The sequence below is a fragment of the Girardinichthys multiradiatus genome, chromosome 9 (genome assembly GCF_021462225.1).
Source record: "Girardinichthys multiradiatus isolate DD_20200921_A chromosome 9, DD_fGirMul_XY1, whole genome shotgun sequence".
NCBI lineage: Eukaryota > Metazoa > Chordata > Actinopteri > Cyprinodontiformes > Goodeidae > Girardinichthys > Girardinichthys multiradiatus.
Genome location: NC_061802.1, coordinates 15,774,005 through 15,791,613, shown reverse-complemented (window position 1 = coordinate 15,791,613; position 17,609 = coordinate 15,774,005). Strand labels below are relative to the sequence as shown.

At 38.3% G+C, this 17,609-nt stretch overlaps 1 protein-coding gene across 2 annotated transcripts in view; it reads right to left on the bottom strand.

The window, feature by feature from the left end:
• LOC124873932 (carboxyl-terminal PDZ ligand of neuronal nitric oxide synthase protein-like) overlaps nucleotides 1–17,609 on the bottom strand; it is a 227,368-nt gene that overhangs the window by 61,059 nt on the left and 148,700 nt on the right. The window contains exon 7 of one of the 2 annotated variants that reach the window (XM_047374992.1): nucleotides 10,262–10,482. In XM_047374992.1, the coding sequence (XP_047230948.1) occupies nucleotides 10,262–10,482 (221 nt within the window). The remainder of the gene's footprint in view (nucleotides 1–10,261; nucleotides 10,483–17,609) is intronic. The other variant, XM_047374993.1, reaches the window with a different exon arrangement.

Here is a 17,609-nt window from a genome sequence, read left to right as displayed (position 1 = left end):
TGCGGGAATATAACTGTGTAGACGTGAAAAATCTGCTTTATTTATCAAGACATCGCTTAATTTCAAACGTGCTCCGACGTGTTAGGAATTTTCCGCTCCCACCGTAGTAACTGCCGGCTTGCCTCGCCAGCCCTACCGGCGGTGGGCGAGCTAGCCCGGTAGAGATCTGACCGGACTATCGGCACTGAGCTCCTGCTGCCAGTCATCACAGTGAACGTTAAACAGTGATTTCTAACAGTTTATATTAGTGTTATTTTGATGTATTGTGTCATTTGTTCATGTAAGTCGATTTGACATTACAGGTGATATTAAAGTTAACCTGAATAAATGGACGATTTTATGTAATCCTACCGTATTGCTGGAGAGTGTGATTGAGAATAAATAAGCTTTTAAATATTCATTTTTGATGAAGAAATATGCTATATGTGTTTTTAAAAGTATATTTATAATTCAGCTAGCATTTTAATTTGTGATTCCAGGTACAGCTGAAGAGAAATACACTTTCAAATGCAAGCAAATCTCAGTAAAGAAGTGAAAAGTTTGAAAGAGCTTGTTTTAGGCATTTGCATAGAAATATTTTAATATGTTATGCAATTTAAGACAAATGGAAAATTTAAAAAAAGACTTTTTTTACACTGATATTAAGCAAGATGGGTTTTTTGTTGTTTTTGTTGTTTAGGGACAAAGGAGCAGACGGGCCAGTTTATTAACATCAGGGGTGAGAATGAGCACATTTTTCCTGGAGCTAAAAACTCAGCCACCGTGGCTTGGAGGTACAATAACAACATTCTTTGCAGTCAGTTTCTGTCCAGTTTCAAAAACTCCTATCTTTCTAACTTTCATAAATATCCATCCAGTGTTTAACACTTCTTTTGGTTTTCCCTCTTTCATTTTGCTTGTTTAGGACAATTCTGGAGAAGATGGTCCAACAGGGGAAGGTCAACCCCTTGCAGGCCAAAAAAAGTGGGACAATATGAAAAAGAAATATAAAGTTTGTTCAGAAGTTCTCATGTCACACACAAATAAAAAATATTTCTCAAAGTCTTAGTCAACTCTTCTTTTATTCCCTCTAACTTTAGGATTGCAAGTATCCAGGGTCAGGAGAGGGACTTTTTTTCAGCAGTATATATATATATATACACACACTCCACCATGGGTATACAGGCTGGTATAATATTATAGATGTGATTAATGTTTGAGGGGTATAACCAATTGTCATATTTTGTGAGCACCATCTTCTAATTCTGCATATTCCTGATTACATTCCTGATTAGTGATGTGGTCCAGCCAGCCCTTTAAACTTGATGACGTGGACAGCGGAAAGAGGAATCACAAACATCTGCAGACCACCTGTGTGATGCTTCGCTCACCATCCAGAAAGACTAACCAAAAGTCTCATTTGCAGCATCCAATCCATGTCTCTGACCTTGTGAGAGATTTAGCCACACCGCCAGAGACTTTCTGTTCAGAAAGACATCTGCCTCTTTGTTCTGTTGAAGAGGTTTTTCCAGGAACCGGTCACTCAGGGTGATCCTGCTGTCGCCATTGTAAATAGTTGTACATAGTTTTATTTTATGCCTTTTGTCTTGTAATCTTGATCTGTTTGAATGTTGTTTTTTTCCACATTCTGTTTGAAATGCTATTTGTAATTTTCAAAATAAACTCTGTTTAGAAATTTAAATGAAGTTGATGTATTGTTAGGTCAAATGGAAATAAAATACATTGGTGACAAAAACAATTTTGAAATTTATTAGAACACCTTAAAACTTTAAAAACTATCTGATAAAACTTAATATTATTTCTTATATAGCTCCTTATTTTGGTACCATTCTTTCTAAGATGGAAAACAGTCTGTCCATTCTCTGTGCCCTCATTTCCTCCCTGATCAAATCCATCATCTCATCATCTCTGTCCCTCTTTCTTTTCTGACCCCTTCCTGCTGGCTCACTGTCTTCCTTCTCCATCTGGTTGCCCACTGCTCCGCTTGGCCCTGGAGTGTCCTCAGGGATGGAGGCAATTAGGACAGGAGGTGTTGTGGAAGACCTCTGACCCAACACCTCCTCCATAAGGACAAACCAGGGCCAAGTAGCAGCAGTGGGCTTTTCACTGACTCCCTCTCCTGACCCTGGATACTTGCAATCCTAAAGTTAGAAGAAAAAAAGAGTTGACTAAACAGAGAAACCAATAAGACTTTGAGAAATATTTTTTATTTGTGCATGACATGAGAAGTTCTGAACAAACTTTATATTTCTTTTTCATATTGTCCCACTTTTTTTTGGCCTGCAAGGGGGTGACCTTCCCCTGTTGGACCATCTTCTCCAGAATTGTCCTAAACAAGCAAAAAGAAAGAGGGAAAACCAAAAGAAGTGTTAAGCACTGGATGGATATTTATGAAAGTTAGAAAGATAGGAGTTTTTGAAACTGGACAGAAACTGACTGCAAAGAATGTTGTTATTGTACCTCCAAGCCACGGTGGCTGAGTTTTTAGCTCCAGGAAAAATGTGCTCATTCTCACCCCTGATCTTAATAAACTGGCCCGTCTGCTCCTTTGTCCCTAAACAATAAAAACTACAAAACAAAAACCAATCTTGCTTAATATCAGTGTAAAACAAGTCTTTTTTTTAATTTTACATTTGTCTTAAATTGCATAACATATTAAAATATTTCTATGCAAATGCCTAAAACAAGCTCTTTCAAACTTTTCACTTCTTTACTGAGATTTGCTTGCATTTGAAAGTGTATTTCTCTTCAGCTGTACCTGGAATCACAAATTATAATGCTAGCTGAATTATAAATATACTTTTAAAAACACATATAGCATATTTCTTCATCAAAAATGAATATTTAAAAGCTTATTTATTCTCAATCACACTCTCCAGCGATACGGTAGGATTACATAAAATCGTCCATTTATTCAGGTTAACTTTAATATCACCTGTAATGTCAAATCGACTTACATGAACAAATGACACAATACATTAAAATAATAATAACATAAACTGTTAGAAATCACTTGTGTTTAACGTTCACTGTGATGACTGGCAGCAGGAGCTCAGTGCCCATAGTCCGGTCAGATCTCTACCGGGTTAGCTCGCCCCACCGCCGGTAGGGCTGGCGAGGCAAGCCGGGAGTTACTACGGTGGGAGCGGAAAACTCCGAACACGTCGGAGCATGTTTGAAACTAAGCGATGTCTTGATAAATCAAGCAGATTTTTCACGTCTACACAGTTATATTCCTGCACTAAAAACATTGTAAAAGTTCATTTGTGTCACAGAAAGTGTAATTTTTCACAGTTTACTCACAGCTTTTGCCAGAGTGGTCCGCCATGGCTGCCCCTGTTTGTCCAAAACGGTTTGACCCGCAATGAATCACAAGTCATCCTTCAAATCGGGCAAAAGAAGGACACAATTGTCGGCAGCATCTGACAGACCTTACGCGCCGCACTGTGATGTAATCAGCCCACAAGTACGCACTTGGAAGGATCCAGCCCCTGAATTGGGACACACCCTCGGCCTGCACATGGATCCTCCTTCTTCCTGTATATTGACCAATAGGAGAGGAGCTGGAGAGAAGAAGGCAGCCCTCCTCATTTGCATAATGAAGCAGAAATGCATACGGTAAAGGAAAAAGAGAAAAGAGGAAATGTAAAAAGAACAAAGGCATGTGTAAGGAAAAGGACAAAGAAAACATTTACATTTCTTGATGAAAACGCAAGTGTAAGGAAAAGGAAAAACAAAATATATATATTTCTGCTTTTATTTTTAATTTTCTCAGGATCGGTCCTCCATAGTTACGGGTTGGCCCCGGGTTCTCCTAGTGGGAAATGTCCAAACTATCTCATCTGTCCCTCAACTGTTTTAAAAACTCAACCGCATTGTTTGTATGAATCTAAATGATGTACAATGTCAAAACTAAATAATTTCTATATTATTTTTATCCCAAGCATAGGTGTTAGTTCATATATAGAAGGGTAATTTATTTTGGTCGTCTGCTGGGTTTCAGTAAGTAAGTCTTAGACACTGATGCTCTATCACTAAACAATTAATTGAACTTTACACACATTTCTAGGTAGTTATAAAATGCATATATTCTACTTTAAATACCATAAACATATGGAGAAAATCTTAGGATTCAATCACAAATGTTACCACAACAATGCAATTAAAAGCAAAAATAAGCTCAATCTGTTTTTACAAAGTCCAGATTTCAGCTTTCAATGTTTGTAAAACAACGAGGGAAGTGTTTGTTTTACTCATATCTAAAGTGCTTGTTCAATCTAGGCATCTATCTAGCAGAGAAGCCCACATCACCATTTCCTCAGCCAACTCCTCCAGCCATTAACAGGGACATTGAGACATTTCCAAACCTGCCCTGAGGCATGATCTTTACAGAGTGACCTGGGTGTGCCCCAGGCCATTGTACCTGGCATCCATGTATTTAAAAAGATGCCCAAGACAGCCAAGTTACCTTTTTTAATGCGGAAGAGCAAATGGGCTGTATAACTTCTCAGCAATACACACTTAAATTTATAAGTACCAAGATGACTGCATTAATTTAAAGTGGTTACATGAATTCGTACCATCACCTAACACCTCTGACTTCCCTACAAGTATTACAGCCATCCAAATAAAATACTGACAAGAGAAGTTTACGAGCCTTTGCCGGGGAAAGCCTGCTAATTAATGTTGCCATCCTTCGGTCTAAATCCATCAAGGCACACTAATGATGAGATGGGAAGAAAAGACGGGGAAAGAGTGCTGGTAGTGGAGGCCTGCCTGCCTGTAGCGATGCTCTCATACATCAGAGAGCTTACACCTGCCTGACAGCAGCTTAAAGTGGGCCAGAGGCAAAACCTAGCAAAAGCTTTTGTTGTACAGCCTCACTTTAAATACGAGCACACTTGCCTTCTGTTTTTTTTAATCACACTGAAGGAAAATGATTGCTTTCACTCGAGGCCCTTTGCTATTCCCTAAAGGTATGCTGAGACCCTGAGTGACCACTTGGCCCTTATTTTGTAAGACACCACGGCAAAGGTAAAAGTATGCTATTTGAAAACAGAACACTCTCTTGATAAATCAATTGGATGTCAGTTGTCAGTAATATTATTTAAAAATGTGACAAACCTTTTCTCTCGTTCTGTTCTACAATTTGGAGTTCTTCCATTTACAAATCCTAATCTAAAAATAAATCTATTGCTGGTGAACAACTGTATAATTAGCAGAGATGCTAATTCTACCAAAACCTGGAGACTTCTGCATTTTCCGTTAACAGTACAGTCACAACATGCATTGAATGAAAACATTGTCAGCTGTAAAATGTAACCTAACAGAAGACCAGCTAAATGTTGTAAGTCACATACAACATTAAAAGCATAAGGCTGTCCTGCTGAAACCTCTGTTTGAAAAAACAAAAAAAACTATTGCTGTCAACAAAATAGATATAAAAACCAGAATGTAACTGGTGAGTGAGTTAAGTGGGACAGGTTTTGCAACCCAGTTTTGACCATCTAATAGTTTTGAGTATTTTGAAACATGTGATTGACAGTGATTTTAATAAGAATTGGATGCATATTCTTAAATGACTTGGATTGTTTAGAAGGTCAAAAAGAAAAGAAAATCCAAATAGTCTATAAAACCTAATAGGGGAATCTCTAGATCTAGAAAAAATTCTCATAAACCTCTGGAGTCCATTTCTAAAACATCTCTGCGCCTGGGGCCAGATACAGTAGCTCCACCAAGTTGTCCCTCTCCTTAACCCAAATAATGAATCAGGACAATCATTACCCCTGGGTTGTAAGTTGTAAGGTGGCGGGATTAGGCAAAGTGATAGAGGTTATGGGATTTGGCCTTAAAGTATTATGCGATTTTATTTTTTGTTAGCATGTCAGAAAAAAAAAAAAAAACTATTTTCTGCTTTAACATCAGGTTAACATTATGTGTCATGTGCTGCTTTTCTTTTGCCTGCATAGTGCTCACTTGATATTTTAGCAATCAATAAGCATGTGTCTCTTGTCAGAACAAAGTGTGGGCTGTTGCAATGCGTAAAATGCACTGATCTCTAAGCTTGACTTTTGGCATTCAAATTTGTGTTTTAGTAATACTGTGCCTCATCCCGAAGGTGAGTCCACAGAAAAAATAAAATACCTTGACTCAATCTACGGACGCAAAATGAAAGGTAGGATTGATGTGCGCTCTCTAAGTCCTCTGGGACTGTTTGAACGTGGGCCGCTGAGGGATTTGTCAGTCTAATGGGAGCTGACAGGAAGAGAATGAACTTTAACACTCGGAGGCTGCTTTCCCTTTCATGAGCTTCCACAGAGCCCCTGCAGTGAATCGAATCCTCTCCTCACAGCTGAAAATGCATATAAATGGCTGCTAATGCAAAGGCACAGCAGACGTGCAAACACACATACGTCTTACTCACAGATACATTCCTACAGGTGCCCTGGCATGCTTCTATTTAAATCTGTCAAGGTTATAATGTATTGAAGAAAAAAAAACTGAAAGCCGACATATGTTGCATGTACAGAATGAAGACAAAGCATCCCATACAGACACATGATTCTAGCAGTGACCTGAAAGCTGAGGCCAGTGCCGAGGGCTCATTTCATAGATTTCACGGCACGTTGCTTTCGATCAAGAGCTATAAGGAAAAGGTCTCATAACTGTTGAATTAATGATATTGAAAGACTGTTAAACAGCCCATGAGCCCAGTTTTGTGACTGAGTTGGGATTTAAAACACGTCCTGAAGTCTTGCTTTAGTGACCCTTCAAGTTAGAAAAAAAAGCATATAAAGTAGTACATACAAATATTCATACACCTTAATCCTTTTTACACTTACAATCACAAACATTCTACAGAGATTTTGTGATTGTCCAACAAAAAGTAGCAGGACGCATGAAGTGGACAAAAAATTATGCATGACAAAGAACTCAACAGCTTCCTTAAATCAATACTTTGTAGAAACACTTTTCACTGCAATTACACAATCATTCCAGGGTAAGTGTCCAACAGCACTTTGCAAATGAGGATAAACTCTGTTAACTTGCATGAAGAATTCTGAAAACATCAGTTTTCAAATATTTCCACCAATTCTCAACTGGATTTAGCCGTGATCTTTGATTTAAACCATTTCATTTTAGCTCCGGCTGTCTTGTCTAGCTGAACCTCTGCCCCAGTCTTAATTTGCTCGCAGCCTTAATGTGCATTTCCACTACAGGAACCATTTTCAGGAACCAGTAATTAGAGACAAAATACCGAACAGTATCATACTAAACATTTTCTAGATCTACTCAAACTACATGTTTCCAGAAACTAAACCATAAACTGAATAACTGAAAGCTACAAACCAAAAAAATTCAAACTATGAGTAGGGCATGGAATTAACTTGCTACATACTAGGCCTGCAACACACTTTTTTATGCATCTTGGTATTTTCATGAATACATGTTGATGCCTTTGATCAAATCAGCATTTTGAGGTCAAAAAAGTTTGAAAACACACATGCATATTTCAAAATATAACGATGTTAAACTTAAACAATGAGAAACAAAATAAGGACAAGATCTCTAAATAGTGAAATGCTGAAAAATTCTCAAGGCACACAGTTGCATAATATATTCATCGCACATTTTAATCTTCTCACTCCCACCTTGATCAAAAACACAAATCCCTCCTGCTAAACTACAGTAGTAAACAAACCAAGTAAACAAACGTTACTATGCTGCTCTGCCAGCTGAGCCCCACAGTTGTGCTCATAAACCTCCCGACGGTGCAGAACACATTTCCCTAGTTTTAAATAGATGCTTGTGAAGAGATCCCAAAGGCCTGAGAGCAGACAGTCTGACGGAGCTGTATCAAATCTCTTACACTATGAGGCCACACAAACACAAACACATGCACTGGATAACTTTTCTTGGCTCAGATGCCAACATGCTGCAGACAGCAGTTGAAAAGTGAGAGCTATTTCTTCAGACATGCCCCATACAAACACAGACATGGTTTTAACTGGATTGGTTTTAACAGCGGTTTATTACAAGCACATAACATCTTATTCCCAATCAATTAAGGAATCTGTGGATGAAGTTCCTTTCCCATTTCATTAGCAACTGTTCATCCAAAATACTTAAAATAGGTTGGGTTGCTGTTGAGAGATAACGTATGGGGTGTGTATATGTTAAAACTCACTGAAGGGCTTCTTCTATTGGAAGTAAAAGCTGTTTTCCATAGGAACTTCAGAAAAGCACAATATTGCCATAAGTATTTTCTCATTTTTTGCACACATGTATGAACTTAAGTTACATCCAGTTCTTACTTTATAGGGTTTTCTATGATGCTGGCCCATGCTTTGGAGCTCTCTAGTTTCAACTCCTCTGGGAAGGCATTCCCCAAAGGTTGGGAGTTAGTTTATTGTCAAAGTTGACCATTTCTTCTAAAAGTGCATTTGTGAGGTCAGACACTGATGTTGGACAAGTCTAATCTAAATTATACCAAACATGTTTTATCAAGTTGAAATCAGGACTCTGTACAGACCAGTCAATTTCTTCAATACCAAAGTCACTCACCTATGTGTTTATGGACCTTGCTTTCATGTGCATTCATATTGGAACAGGTAGTGGTCATTCACTGAGTGTTCTCAAAAGGATGGGAACATAAAATCACCAAAGATTTCTTGGTGAGAAAGGATCTCACTGCAACCAACAGGCCAAGCCAGACTCCTAAACTACATCCCATCTGCGCCAAACTTTGCACATGACAAAATGCGGTCATGCAAGTACAGTTTCCCTGGCAACTGCCAAACGCAATGGCCAATTCTTGCCATTGAATTGCCAGACAGTGAGATATGACTCATCAGTATAGAAAACATGTCATTACTGATCTAAAGTCCAGTGATGACATACTTTGCTCAACTGCATCCTAAGCTTTGCATTGCACTTGGTAATGTAAGGCTTTGACATATTCTATTAAGCTGTCTGCACACATTTCTTGAGCAAATCGGAAGACTTCTTGTAAACTGAGGTCTGTAGCTATTAACGCTGCAGAATTTTGTTGACTTCTGCACACTACGAACTTCAGCATTTGCTGACCATGCTATATTATGTTTCGTGGCATACCACTTTTTGGTTCAGTTGCCGTCATTCCCAGTGGCTTCCATGTGTTATAATACCACTAACATTCAACATTTGAATTACATTCTTTTTATAACCATCAACAACTTTATGGCATAATTGTGGATGTATTGTTTTTAAACACTTTTCATTGCAGAACTAGTTGAGTTAATTTAAAGTGGATGGTCTCCTAGGATAGACCTCACTTTCAGGCTTTGTCTACAAATTTCTAATCTGGTTGATATTGGGGCTGTGGTAAAATATATTCCAGAAACCTGATGTTAATCTCATATATTTTCTAAAACCTGAGCTGATTGAATCCTAGCACAAAAAGTAAGGAAATTAGTATTTGATAAAATATTTTTCATTTTTTGGTAACATTGTTTAATTGCAATAAATCATATGCCTTTGGAAAGCCTGTTCCTTCCTGTTTAAATGGTGCCAGATTTCAAGGAAAATGTGTTTGTGGTTTAAGCAGCAGAGTTCAGCATGAGAGTTGTGTGCTTAAAAACTTGCCGAACCCCTTCTGCCAAAAATAAAGACCTTCAAGCTCTACGGACATTTGCAGATGTTACCTCGAACCATACACTGTGAATACAGCAATAAAAGCCCAACACCAAGTGGAAAAAAGGTGACTTCTTGCTCAGGAATTTGCCCATGCCCTATCAGTTCACTTTATATGACTGATTCCACTAGTATGCTACAATCTATGAGGGTGTTGTTTCTTACAGCAGTCCTCTCTTAAATAACAAGGTGTTCTTATAACATTTTCTGTACCACATGTGCCAAAGTAAAAGTACAAATTAAGAAAATGGTTTTGCAAGTCTCAAACGAGTCTTGTAAAAATGTAATGATTGATGTGAAAGACTGAGTGAGGATTGGCTATGAATTGGTACACTTTAAAGTCAGCCTGACCTGACACGATGATGTTCTGCCAGAGTTTAGTACAATTCTCTCAACTGATTTTAACTCAACATGTATGGGCAGCTGCGTTAGTATTGTTATAAAGGCTGGTGCTTATCTACTGAACTCCAAATCCAAGCATTTTCAGAGAAAATACATAATATGACAAATTATTCAAAAATGTCAACATTTTAAACATCAAGTGTCACACAATCCCTTGTGTAATAAAACATTTACAGGGGTGATTTACCTTATTTTCTGATTGGTTTAGGTCAGGTGTCTTGGCAGTGGCATCAAGATCGGTCACTCCTCTGTTGAGGTTTAAGTCCTCGGCCGTCGGCACCTGGACCAGATCTTCGGCATCAATGTCTGTCTCCTCGGTGATGCTCGCTGGCATCTTCTCCTCACCTGTTAGCTCCTGAGCTGGGCCGAGGAAAGTACACACACATACAGGTGGATAAGCACGCACGCCTACATACACACATGGAGGTATGAGCATGTGCACACACACACACATGGGTGGACACACATAAATGCTAGTAAGAAACATTGTTCGTATTGAAACAAATATACCCAATGTTTTACTGAAATATTGGAGTGCACATTTAAATTTTGACAGACATTTACGAAGATATAAGAAGTTGTAAGACTGCAACTTATGCCAACAGTTTTCCAGATTTTACTGGAGTGTCTTTAGAAGCAAGCTTTTCACTGACAGCAATCCAAAGACCCCTTGACGTCTTCCCTCGCCAGTTACTTTTCTAAAAATGGTAAATACAGGGGTTGGACAATGAAACTGAAACACCTGGTTTTAGACCACAATAATTTATTAGTATGGTGTAGGGCCTCCTTTTGTGGCCAATACAGCGTCAATTTGTCTTGGGAATTACATATACCAGTCCTGCACAGTGGTCAGAGGGATTTTAAGCCATTCTTCTTGCAGGATAGTGGCCAGATCCCTATGTGATACTGGTGGAGGAAAACGTTTCCTGACTCGCTCCTCCAAAACACCCGAAAGTGGCTCAATAATATTTAGATCTGGTGACTGTGCAGGCCATGGGAGATATTAAACTTAACTTTCATGTTCATCAAACCAATCTTTCACCAATCTTGCTGTGTGTATTGGTGCATTGTCATCCTGATACACGGCACCGCCTCCAGGATACAATGTTTGAACCATTGGATGCACATGGTCCTCAAGAATGGTTTGGTAGCCCTTGGCAGGGACGTGCCCATCTAGCACAAGTATTGGGCCAAGGGAATGACATGATATGGCAGCCCAAATCATCACTGATCCACCCCCATGCTTCACTCTGGGCATGCAACAGTCTGGGTGGTACGCTTCTTTGGGGCTTCTCCAAACCGTAACTCTCCCGGATGTGGGGAAAACAGTAAAGGTGGACTCATCAGAGAACAATACATGTTTCACATTGTCCACAGCCCAAGATTTGCGCTCCTTGCAGCATTGAAACCGACGTTTGGCATTGGCATGAGTGACCAAAGGTTTGGCTATAGCTTCCCGGCCGTGTATATTGACCCTGTGGAGCTCCCGACGGACAGTTCTGGTGGAAACAGGAGAGTTGAGGTGCACATTTAATTCTGCTGTGATTTGGGCAGCCGTGGTTTTATGTTTTTTGGATACAATCCGGGTTAGCACCCGAACATCCCTTTCAGACAGCTTCCTCTTGCATCCACAGTTAATCCTGTTGGATGTGGTTCGTCCTTCTTGGTGGATACCGTGGCTCTTGATACATCACAAAGACTTGCTGTCTTGGTCACAGATGCGCCAGCAAGATGTGCACCAAAACATTTTGTCCTCTTTTGAACTCTGGTATGTCACCCATAATGTTGTGTGCATTTCAATAGTTTGAGCGAAACTGTGCTCTTACCCTGCTAATTGAACCTTCACACTCTGCTCTTACTGGTGCAATGTGCAATCAATGAAGACTGGCTACCAGTCTGGTCCAATTTAGCCATGAAACCTCCCACACTAAAATGACAGGTGTTTCAGTTTCATTGTCCAACTCCTGTAGCTAATGTCAACACCCTGTAAAAGAAATGCTGTACATTCAGAGAGACTCAAGTCTGAGGCGACAGTCAGGAATTTGACGATGAATTGATGGATCAATCCTTTGTTCTAGAATCTAAGAAAGAGGGGGTTGGGAGGGGGGGTGGGGGTGCATAAAAAGGAAGATGACAAGATCCAAGCAGAGGAATGGGGAGTGCTTCACACCTGCAAGGTCCGATCGCCACTGAGTCAGGCAGATCAGCTGATCATGCTCCCGTGGCCAATTCGACAGTCACAGATCCTCCCCTAAAAGCCACCAAAGGCAGACTGAAATGGAGTAGATCAAATAATTTGTGTCTTATTGTGACCCCTGAGCCTTTTGTAAATAGTAGTTGTTACTAATTGTAAATATTGCAAATTGGAAATAGTTGTACAAACATTGATAAAGTAATTGCCAGCATTATAATTTAGTTGGCACAAGTATGTATTTTTTGCATCTTGTTTTGACTAATGATGCTTTGTAACTAGTTTTAAATAGTTGTACACAAACAAATGAGGAGTTTCCATCATTTTCCTGTAAACAATTTTATATAACTGTGTTGTTCGCTATATTTGTACACAAGAATTTAGCAATTTACTTTTTTATTTTTACTTTCTAGGTTATAAAAATTATTCTTTATACATGTTTGTGTGTTTCACTTTGAAAAAATTTACTTTTTTCCAACTCTGAATTTAAGTTTTTTGTGTGACCTAAAGCCCGATATGCAATTACAGTATGTCCAAATACAAAGCTGAGGTTGTAAACCACATAAGGCAATAGTAAAATTTGCCAGAAGCGACCATATACACCCTGGAACCCAGAGGGTTAAGCAGCTTTTGCACAGTGGTGAAATGGTCATCTTTCAAACGTTTTTTTACTTCAATGTGGTCTAAAGTCCCCAAAATTAAAACGGCCAGTGAACATTGTACCCGAGAGAATAAGCAAACCATATAAAAAAACATTATTTGTGTTTGTCTGAAATTCCATCTGAAAAAATCTACTTTATGACTGCTGTTAAGATGACATTTTGTAAAAGAATTTCTGCTGTTCATTTTATTTGTAAAAACAAATTTATTTTAAAAAGTTGTTGGTTTGCTGTAACTGACTACAAATAGCTTTCATTGTGTGTAGACACAGCCTCTCTTAGCATTTTTCTGGCAAAACGAACTGGTTCTTTTACTGTCATAGCACCGTTGCCATGTTTATTTGGACACGTGATGGGTGACTTTCGGTTATTTATACTATTTTTCATATGTATTTAGGGGTGGGGAACGGGCGGTCCAAGTGCCACGTGCAACTACGACAAATTCACCGCAAATTCAGATGTATGAAGGCTATGTGTGCGGTGACATGTCTATGCACAGTTTCGTACATCTGAATTTTTTGTGCACCGCAAATTTCAGAATATTTCCTTACCCCAAACTTTTAGTATGAAAGCTTCATACTCTTTTGTACATGAGGCCCCTGGTGAATAAATAGGGCCACACAAAAGCAACAGAAATTGTGCTCATGCTTAAAATTACTGGCTAGTTTGCCAGTCTGGAAGACAGTAAATATGAAGGACTCTAAACAGCTCTAATTGCTTTTTAGATGACATGAGAAGGTGCAAGAGAGAAGCGACACTGTTTTCATTTCTAAAATCCATGAATTATTTATCTTTTTCAAAAACCTTTTTCAACAATCTTTTTCCTCTTTTTTCAACAACCCAGGCAAACAAAAACGGGCTTAAATCGCTATTTGTTCAATTCGTAAAATCTTTAGCTCATTCAACCTTTCATTTCTACCACCCAGCTCCAATAACCCCAACCATTTTCACCTGTCTCCTCTGTCACTAATCCTCTAGTTGCTTTTTCCAATAACCACTCTAGTCCTCCCCCTCTACTTAAACCTAATTTCTGACTATTTGACAAGGAGCTACAGACTTCCCTCAAAATCATTTCAGTCTTGATAACCTGCTTCCAGCTACACTCTTCACTTTCTCCATTACCTCACCCAAACCACATCTACCATGCTATCACTGTTGCACTCTGCTGCCAGCCTCTGTGCTATCTGTTGCTGACAGGATGGCTTGCTGTTGTGCATTTTCGAGCTCAATTTCATCTCGAGTCAGCCAATACGATTTTTACACTGACAGGCAAACCTACTGAAGTATTATTTGGAGAAATGGTAATTTATTTAAAGCTAACTGACTCAAAGTGCCGACACCTTATGAACTATTAGTGTCACGTGGCAATACAGGATTCTTCTTAGGCTGACTTGCTCAATATGGTGCAAAGACAATAAACCTAGTTATATTTAACTTTCATTGTTCATGTGACTAAACCCTTAATAAAATAAGATTTTTTTAGGTGTGCACATGAAAACAAATGAATTGTGGTTACACATACACTAATAAAGGTAAGTTTAATTCTTCCCAAAAACATATAAATGCAGAGCTCAGTAGTATTACTACCAGTTTGTAGTGTTTCTATGCATACAATAGTAGGCGACTGTGGCTCAGTAGGAAGAGTAGTCGTCTTGCAATCAGAAGGTTGTGGGTTCAATTCCAGCTTCCTCCTGCCATATGTCGATGTGCCCCTGGGCAAGGCCCTTAACCTCAAGTTGCCTACCGATCTGCGTATGAATGTGTGAGCATTAGTGAGTGCGATTGGGTGAATGTGGCTTTGAGCGGTCTGCATGACTGGAAAAGCGCTACATAAGTTCAGTCCATTTACAATTCTGTATCATTTTAATTATCCTTAAGCATAAAGAAAAAGCAAAAACAGTGTCAGATTTCTCAGATAAACATGTTACTGTCACCACAAACACTCCAATGTAAACAGTACTTGATTTGTTGTTATATAATATAATTAATTTATTATATATATGCATTGCTACATATTTATTGGGTGTTGGTTGTGATTGTCAATTCTTTCCAACAAGCATAAAACATATTTGTAAGTTAGAAATGCTTTATTGTTTAAACAACAAAAGTGCAAAACCCATTTTAATACCTAGTTTGATCTAATTTTGTGTATTATGTTAAGTGTTATTGTACTTCTTCATCAAGCATAAAAAACAAATGTAATTCCAACAAAAGATGGAACTTCATTTTTAGCAATCTTTGGTGGAAAATGAACATATTCATGTATTCCTATATGCTTATTTAATTTTAAAGTGCTCCTAAAACTAGAACTGTATTCAAACTTTTCCTTTTTGTGCTATAATAAATAAAATAAAACTCTTATTTTAAAACAACTGTTAGAATGATCAAGGGACATATTATTTGATTGAACTGATTATATATTTCTGTATATAAATTGAATTTGCTTGTCCTGTAAAGTCGTTTTGTGAAATTACAACAAAAATACACCAGATAAAAGTTCACACATTTACTATATGCTGAATAGCGATGTAATGACATGGCACTGAGCTGGCTCTCTGACTGGGGAAAACTGAACCTGTTCTTTTAAACAACTGGTCAAGAACTGTATCTAGAACCAGTACATGTCGAGTACTGGAACAGCATTTGTGATAACGTCCAAAAAGGAGTATGCTTTAATAAAGGAAAACAGCTAACACTAGAAAATTACTTTTAGCTTGGGGCTACTTATGTGGGATGAAATAACATATTCTGGCCTTTGACCTTCTTTCTCATAATTGAGTCTTACAATTTCAATTAAAATGTGTTATTCTCAAAGCAACAACTGCAGTGCCAAGAATTAAAAAAATAGCAGCATATATTTAGTAAATGTTTATATATACTGACAACATATATCATTAATTTTGTGTGCTTTTCTTAAACAAGTTGAATAAGATTGTTTTATTTAGTCTTGATTAATTCAGTCTGTATTATTGCTGCAGAAACATTCCTCCAACAATTAAATTTAATCGGCTTTCTCCTCCACTTCCAGCTGCTCAACCGAGTTTTCCATCCCCTTCCCTCTTTAATCAACTTTTACATTTCATCTCTTTTTGCTCATGCCTGGTTCCTTGGAAAATACATTTCTTCTTCTTCTGCTCCCTCCCTTTTTGAAATTCTCTAATTCGCCATCTTCTGGTTTTCTATCCCCTCTCATTTTATTGCTGTGATAATTAGTTCTTCAGATAAGCTCATTGGCTGTGCACGATGGCTCTTGTGTTATTCCACGCATTGAGCTGGCAAGTGTGAGTTAGAGCGTATGTAAAAGGGCTCTCTCTGTATGCATGTGGGGTCTTCTTACATCTATGTGGATGTACAATCAAAGAGTGTGGGTGATCTGTGGGCTCATCAGCATGTGAAATGTGAGCTTGCCTCCGGCGGGTTTGGGTTTCTAAAGATAACAAGTTGGTGCTCTGCTCTGTAATAACTGGAACGACTGTGGTTAAAGAGCAGAGTTGGTGAACTTTTTCTTCTGCTAAATCTCCATGTCCCTCCTCTCAGAACTCATTCAGAACCACGTGCCACAGGGCTGCAGGAAAGCCCGACCTGCCCAGAAACTTAGCAGCGGATAAGAGGAACTCAGTCCACCAGTATCATAGAACTGTAACTTCTCTCTTTGAGTAAAATCATTTGTAACATTGACTCCACTATCACCCTCTTATGCATTAGAAAGCTCGATGTAAGCACCTGAGGGTTTCTGTGACCATACAATGACCTATTTCCTAAAAGGCAGAAAGTTATAAATGATACATTTGGCTTATGAATCAGGAAAGATTAATTACATAGTTAACAGCTCAAAGCAACAACATTAGGAAAGAGTCAATTAGCAAAGGATCAGGCCACTTGTGTGATTTTAACTTCAGTCAAATTGTCCAAGAGACAAATGGCAAAACCTTGTAAATCTAAGCAATTGCCTCCAAATTAAAATGCACATGTCTTTTCTCTAGGCTCTTGGCAACAAGCGGTTATCCAATTATTTGTCAAGCAGCATGATTTTGGATTCAGATATTTGGTAAATACTTTTCACGCAATGAAAAGTAGCATATATAACTGATAAGTCAGTTCAATTTAGTTTAAATACATTTAAAATTAGCTCAGTTTAATGAAGCACAATGCAGCAATATAATGTGATCAAGGCTGCCCAATAAGTCACAGATATAAATCGTCATTGCAATATTAGTGTGTGCAATATTCATACTGTAAAGGATTGTTTGTAGTGCAATAACTCGGATATTGAGTGCTTGTTTCAACATCTTCAGAATGCCAATTCAAAAAGCAGACCCTCTCAAATGTATATACCAGGTGATACACTGCACCTCTGAATATGGGATTTGATGCAACTACAGCATAAAAGTAGTAATTTCAGAGGAATTATATTTACTCATTTTGTGCAGGCATGTTAGTCTGGAATTAAATCCCAATGTAGACGTGGGGCTTTGAAAATAATTAAAATCATATTAAAATGAAAACAAAAAACTAGTTCACTGTTGCAAGGAAATGGTTATGTGTAACATGGCTACATAGCCCACACTGTGCTGGGCTTGAACTATAGAGAATGTTACCATTATTCTCCCTTTTCTCTTAATAGGACACCTTGAGAGGTACCAAAATATCTGAAACATCTGACAATTTACTTAACTCTAAACTGA